The 7,067-nt window shown below is 42.7% G+C and overlaps 1 protein-coding gene across 2 annotated transcripts in view; it reads left to right on the forward strand.

The window, feature by feature from the left end:
• The first annotated feature begins 76 nt into the window (after nt 1-76).
• Nucleotides 77-7,067, forward strand: part of ADAM9 (ADAM metallopeptidase domain 9) — a 94,694-nt gene continuing 87,703 nt past the window's right edge. For both annotated transcript variants that reach the window (XR_005721476.1, XM_040242984.1), the window contains exon 1: nt 77-438. Coding sequence is in view for 1 of the 2 variants with exons in the window: in XM_040242984.1 (XP_040098918.1) it covers nt 342-438 (97 nt within the window). In the remaining variant the exon portion in view is untranslated. The remainder of the gene's footprint in view (nt 439-7,067) is intronic.

Here is a 7,067-nt window from a genome sequence, read left to right on the forward strand (position 1 = left end):
GAGTGCTTCTTCCAATAGGCTCCTTTGACCCGCCCCGGCGTAGGCGGGCCTTGAAGCAGGTGGGCGGGGAGAATGACGATGGGCGGGGTCGGCTCCTAAGAGGGTCTGAGGGGACCGGAGAGAAAGCCCGTTCTCCCTCGCCCGGGACGGAGTGCTCCGTACGTCAGTCAGGCGAGCGGGCGCCGCGTCGGGAGCGAGCTCGGACCGGAGCCGAGTTGCGTCAGTGCTGAGCGCGCGCGCATCGCTGCCAGCCCGGGGCCCCTGGCGGGGCTGGGGAATCGTGGAGCAGGCGGAGGCAGGGGCGACCGAGTGCTGAGGAGAACCTGCGGGCTCCGGCTGAGATGGGGTCGGGCGTGGGCTCGCCCTCTGAGACTCTCCGCGTCCGGTGGCTGCTCTTGGTGGGCTTGCTGAGCCCGGCCCTCGGCGGGGCTCGGTCAGGTGGGTGTCCACCCCCAGGGACCTTTGGGGATTCCAGTTTCCTAGGGCCGGGATGCTCGGAGTTTTTACCCCGCGGTGCCTGAGAGTGGCGGGGCCTGGCCTGGGCACTGGAACCCGACCCGAGTCGGGAGGCGGAGCCGCTGGGCTGCCTGTGGACCAGGGCTCGGACCCGAGGGTCCGGGTCTGGGCGCCCCCAGTTCTCTTGGGCACTGTTCTCGGGTCTGGTTCCCAGCCCTCGGTCTCTTGCCTAGCAGAGCCTTTTGGGGGTGAGCCCGACCCCCAGTCTCGCGCCAAGCTGGGTGCCCCCCATCCCCCAAGACCCTCCTGGGGCGACTCTCGGTCCGACCCCGAACCTCAGGGACTCGGCTGAGAGCCTGGGAAGGGGGTTGAATGCGCGCGGAGGGTTTGAGAAGTGCTTTTGAGAAATGGAGCTGGGGTTTGCTTGCAAGGTAAATGTCACTGGGAAAGAGACCGGGAGATGGAACTTTTTGCTCCAGGTTTTCATGATTTGAAATTTTGACCATCATTTTATTAGCGGAGTCACCAGTAGGTACCGCAGGGCTGAATTTAGCGATGAAATAAGAGGAGGGGGTGATTGCGTTTTTTTTTTGGGGGGGGGCATTTTGTTGTTTTAGTAAGAATACTTGGTTTTTTTTTTTGAAATGAAGTGCTACATTTTTATAGCCAGTCTTTTATCTCCGTTTTTACTGGGTTGGTAATGTCTCAAATCCAGGCAGATAATCCCTACTCTGCTTAAGTCACAGGCTTACGGTAAGAATTGAATCATTTATGTGAAATAGCTTTTGACTTGTGAAGCTTCCCTTAAATACATAAGGTATTTGTATTGGAGATGCTCATAGTGGAAACATTTAAATCGCCAACACTAGCTTCTTTCTGAAAACACTCTTTTATTTTGGCTCGTGTTAAATTATTGTTTGCGTGGCTGTGTTTTCTTTATCAGCCAGAGTATGATGGAGAAAGGGGTTTCTACTAAATCGTTATCTTGAGAGTTTTTCAAAGGTGAGGATTTCAGTGCAGGACTAAATTTAGATTTTTGTTCCTCCTTATTTTATTATTTTTCAATTAAGAAAATTTGCACATTGCAGGAATTTTAAAGCTCTCAGTACTGAAACTTTCTTGACTGGGAAGGTACCAAATCTTTTCTGTTTGAAACTGTTTTTGCTATGGTGTTCTATTAATACATGGTTAACATTTACCAGCGTTTAAGGGGAAGTAGGTTAAACATCTGGAGTTTTAGTAATCCATGATTGTGTTTGGAATACTTTAAATAAGACTGATTTTTAAAGTTTATGTATTGATTTTTACATTGCTGCATATAGATGGATGGAATATCCTTATGTTTTTTAACAGTTTATAGTTAAACAGTTTATAGTTTAACAGTCCCTCACTTAGCACGTATATGCTTTCAAAATTTAATCAGCCTTCCGTCGAACACCTGTGAACACCGAGCTCAGTGCTTGTGGACGGGCACAGAGTGACCAAATGTGCTGAGTTTATCTGAAGGATGTAGAGGAAGGTTTTATTGAGAAAGTGATATTTGAACTGATCTGTATGGGTGAATATTCAAGGACAGAAATTCAAAGCTGAAGGGTTTTTGCAAGAGTCTAGAGAGATAAGACGGAGAAGGCAATGGCACCCCACTCCGGTACTCTTGCCTGGAAAATCCCATGGACGGAGGAGCCTGGTGGGCTGCAGTCCATGGGGTCGCTAAGAGTCGGACACGAGTGAGCGACTTCGCTTTCACTTTTCATTTTCATGCATTGGAGAAGGAAATGGCAACCCACTCCAGTGTTCTTGCCTGAGAATCCTAGGATTGGGGAGCCTGGTGGGCTGCCGTCTATGGGGTTGCATAGAGTTGGACACGACTGAAGCGACTTAGCAGTAGCAGCAGCAGAGATAAGAACAGGACTAGTTAAGGAATGGTGAGAAATCACCAGGGGGTCCACCTGAAAGGGAGGCGTGGAAAAAACTAAGGTAAGTTGATACCAGTTGGGGAGAGTCTTCTGTGATGAGCTATGGGATTTGGACTTTACCCTGGAGGAAATTCTTTGGGCAGGATGGTTTTTAAGTAGGGATGTGGGCTTTTCAGGTGAAGTCGTAAAAGTTTTACAGTGGTAAAGAACCCACCTGCCAGTGCAGGTCAAATGTAAGAGATGTGGGTTCAATCCAGGATCCCTTGGAAGAGGGAATGGCAGCCCACTACAGGATTCTTGCCCGGAGAATCCCATGGACAGAGGATTGCAAAGAGTTGGACACCACTGAAGCAACCTAGCATGCACTTAGCACGTAGTATAACTTAGATTTGCGATTGCTGTAACTGGCTACACAGGGGAGGACAGACTATAGGAGGGAGGGACTGGAGGCTGGGAGAGACCGGTTAAGAGGCTTTGTACTAGTGTGCAGTGAAATCAACTCATGTTTCCCTACGGGAATGTTCTTCTAAAATCAGCTGACCAAATTTTTGCAATACAGGATGTTTAAAACATGTGCTGAAACCATTTCAACTAATGAAACAGGAATTTGAATACTCAGTAAGAACCACCCTCACATCAGTTACTCTAGGAGTTAAGTAGATTTTGTAGGATTTTTTAAAAATTTTTACTATTTATAACAATTGTGTCAACAAGGAAGTGCAGTATACATTCCAAAAAGCTGACATAGTACACTTAAAAAAAAAAAAAAAAAAACTAGGGCTGACAAAGGTATCATTGAGGGAATTAGGCAGGTATGAAACCTCACTCTTATTTTTTCTTTTAAGGTGGTGATTATGATGTACAGACCTAAATCTTTTTTTTCCAAGACTGCAATTCTAGAGGAAATGAGTTTTAAAGCTTACTCATGGTGAATCACTGTAAAATGAACTAGGTGGTAAGAACTTGGTCCATACTAATTTTGTTTTTAAGTGCCTGTGAACTGTTTGAATTTGACATGTTTGTGCTAAATAGGAGAATGTAGTCTTTTAAATATAAAGGTAATTTGTTTCACACTCTTATGTAAGAAAATAAAAGCATTTACAATGAAAATGTGTACAAAACAAGTTGCTGGGTTCCAAGACTGTTTTCCAAACATACTTTGAATTTTACCTTACCAGGAATTCCCTGGCGGGTCAGTGATTAGGAACTGCTTATTTCACCATGGAAAGCGTAGGTTCGATCCTTAGTTGGGCAACTAAGGTCCCACAAGCCACGTGGCATAGCCAAATAAAAATAAATAAATAAAATTTACCTTACCAAAGTTAACTATGTATGTATATATTTTTAAATCCTGCTTTATTGTAGAATCCCCCCAAAGACACAAGCTCTAAGTAACTGGAAGCTTTTTCTTTGGAATAGCCACAAGCTCAAATATATGACATAGATAGGCTCATGATCTTTCTTTTTTTTTTTTTTCCTTTGATGCCTAGTATACAGCAGAGACTTGGAGTTATGCCATCTTTTGTGTCAGAACTATGGGACTGCCTAATAAGTAAATCCTGGTTCTCTTGGTATCGCAGTAACTAACCCGTCCTACTATGCCTTTGAATGGGGCCAACATGGACCCAATTAAAGTTGAATTGCACTTTGAATTGTATAGTCTTGTTCATATATCAAGATGTTATTGTATCAATAGTTTATTTTTCATTTTGTGACGTGTCATTTCAGTCAAATGGTTTTCCCCAGAGTGAGTTAGGGAATGTGAGAAGTTCACCTATTTTATTCAGTTTTAAAAAAAATATACAGTTGTTTTATATTTGTTTATGTGGATTTTAACATAAAGAATTGGAGTATATCAGCTTATAGTAAGTAAAAATGATGTTACTGTCAAACATTTGTCATACTGTAGGACAAAACCCATTCCCATACATGGGAAATGCTTCTTTTTCTTTGATTTTTTTTTTTCCTTTTCATGAGATTTTTTTTTTTATGGTTTAACTTATTTTAGAAAGGATCCTCCCCACCCTTTCCTTTAGTAGTTCCTAAGAACTCTCATACAAGTAGAGCCTTAGAAAGCCCATTTCACTTCCTTTGATAGGTGTGAATCTTGTTATGAATAGAAGCTCCCACCTCAGCTTCTTAAGTTGGGAGGGTAAGCAGTGTATGAAGTGTATGATGTATCAATACAATAAGTTCTCTTCATGCAAATGATTTCTGTCCTGAGAGTGCTTTCCTAAGTCCAACAAAGTTAAACTAGGTACCCAACGAACATAATCATCTGTATAATACTGTACTGTAATAGGCTTAGAAAACTTTTCACACAAATATACATAAAAACCAAAAATAAAAACATTTGAAATCTTACAGTACAGTACCTTAAAAACTACAGTAGTGCAGTACAACAGCTGGCATACAGGGACACATTTGCATCTTTGAAAGTTTGCAACTTCAAGGTTCGGATGTAGGGGGCTTATTGTACAGTGAAATATAGCATTGCATTAACATGGACAAATATGTAGGCATGAGGATTTGTGGGAAATTGCTGTGAAAGATGTTAATCATAAAAAATAAAGCTTATTTTAGGTAGTGCATGAAAATTTGCAATTATAAGCTCTATGTATGTATAAGCTGTAAAGATCAAAAGAGGTCATTTACTGAGTATATTTATTGAATGTCTATTGCACTAGTGCAGGAAACAGGATGAATAATGTACCGCCCTTTGTTTCCAGAAACCTAAATTTCTTGGTAGAGGAATTTAAATCCTCTGTGGTATTAAATCTTATAAATGGTGTTTTTTCCTGAAGGACCGCTTACACACAAACAATGACAAAAGCCCTGTTTGTTTTTAAATGTAAAAATAGGTAAATGTAAAACAAAAGGTGATAACGCAAAAAATGTCAGAATATAGGACATAGCAGTGGAAATTATGATTATGTTTGAAGATAGCTATTAATGTGTATGTTCATTTGGCATTGATCTTGTAAATGGAGTGGAAATACATGGCTCAAAATCACAGTGATTTATGAATCTCATTAGTTTCTTTTCCAGAAATAATTTAGACAACAGAATTATCTTCAGCCTGTATGTTGAATCCAGGTTTATTTTCTGTAGTGAAAGTACTTACGGGTGACTCTTTGTTGACATAGTACTTGGGAAGGAAAAGAGAAAAGTCCTTGGCTGAGGGTTCACATTTGTTTGCTTTGCATTTAGGTAGAATTCTTTCAACTTATTTCTGTCTACAATCATAACGGAGGAAGGACTTCAGTGCCCGGGGCACAGAAAGCCAAACTGTGACAGCAGGTGTTTGCAGTCAAGTCAGGATTTGTTGTACAGACTGGGAGACAAGTCTCAGATCCATTTCAGCTTGGCTTTTGAGTTTTTTTCAAGGAGAAGAGCAAAGATGCTGGAATTTATCATCATCTTCTGGCATTTCTTTTTAAAAAAACTTTAACTTTTTTATTGGGGGTATAACCAGTCCATGGGGTCACTAAGAGTTGGACACAACTGAGCGACTTCACTTTCACTTTTCACTTTCATGCATTGGAGAAGGAAATGGCAACCCACTCCAGTGTTCTTGCCTGGAGAATCCCAGGGACGGGGCTAACCCCAGTGGGCTGCCATCTATGGGGTCACACAGTCAGACACGATTGAAGCGACTTAGCAGCATAACCTATTAACAATGTTTTGACAGTTTCAGGTGGGCAATGAAAGGGTTCAGCCATATGGATTCATGTATCCATTTTCCTCCTGGGCTTCCTGGGTGGCTCAGTGGTAAAGAATCTGCCTGCCAATGCAGGAGACATGGGTTCAGTCCCCGGGGTTGCGAAGATCCCCTGGAGAAGGAAATGGCAATCCATTCCAGTATTCTTGCTTGGAGAATGCCATGGACCGAGGAGCCTGGTGGGCTAGAGTCCATGGGGTTGCAAAAGAGTCAAACATGACTTAGTGACTAAACAGCACCGACGACAACAATACTCCCCCAAACTCCCTTCCCATCCAGGCTGCCACATAACACTGAGCGGAGTTCCATCTGGTATACTGTGTCATTTCTGACATTTTGTAATCGTGGTTCTGGGAGTCAGAATGTGTCTGGTTTATGATCCACTGGCCAGGTGGTCCATGGCAGGAGGCCTGTGAGCTCATCCTGCCTTGGAGAAATGATCTGAGTTTATACAGGAATGATAGATAGTGTCTACAACAGCAGTTTCATCACCTCAACGGTGTTATCAGCAACTGCAGTCTTAGTCACCTGACTCTGGTTGTGTACAGTTAGTGTAGGACTGAGGTCAGAGGGGACAAGAACGGGGACAGAGTTTGGAATAGAGAGATTAATCATAAACTCAGTAAGGGGACTCAGTTTCACAGGTACTGTTATACAACATGTAGTCAGACTTCCTCCAAAACACAGTACATAAAAATACCTAAGGAGTTAGCGGAAGGAAAAAGTGCTACTAACTCACGCCTTTTTTTTCTTTTACTAAGTATAGGACATTTTAAGTTTCCGTTTCAACTCTTACTTTTATCTCCAGCCCATGTTTCCTAGTAATGTGACGTTTGTCACGTATGCACAAGGTCACATAAGCATCAAATTCTGTCACATTTGAGCTGATTGTATTAAGATTTTACTTTGCATTGTGAACTGTCTGCAGCCGCTAAGTCGCTTCAGTCGTGTCCGACTCTGTGTGACCCCATAGA

The sequence above is a fragment of the Oryx dammah genome, unplaced genomic scaffold (genome assembly GCF_014754425.2).
Source record: "Oryx dammah isolate SB20612 unplaced genomic scaffold, SCBI_Odam_1.1 HiC_scaffold_7, whole genome shotgun sequence".
Taxonomy (NCBI): domain Eukaryota; kingdom Metazoa; phylum Chordata; class Mammalia; order Artiodactyla; family Bovidae; genus Oryx; species Oryx dammah.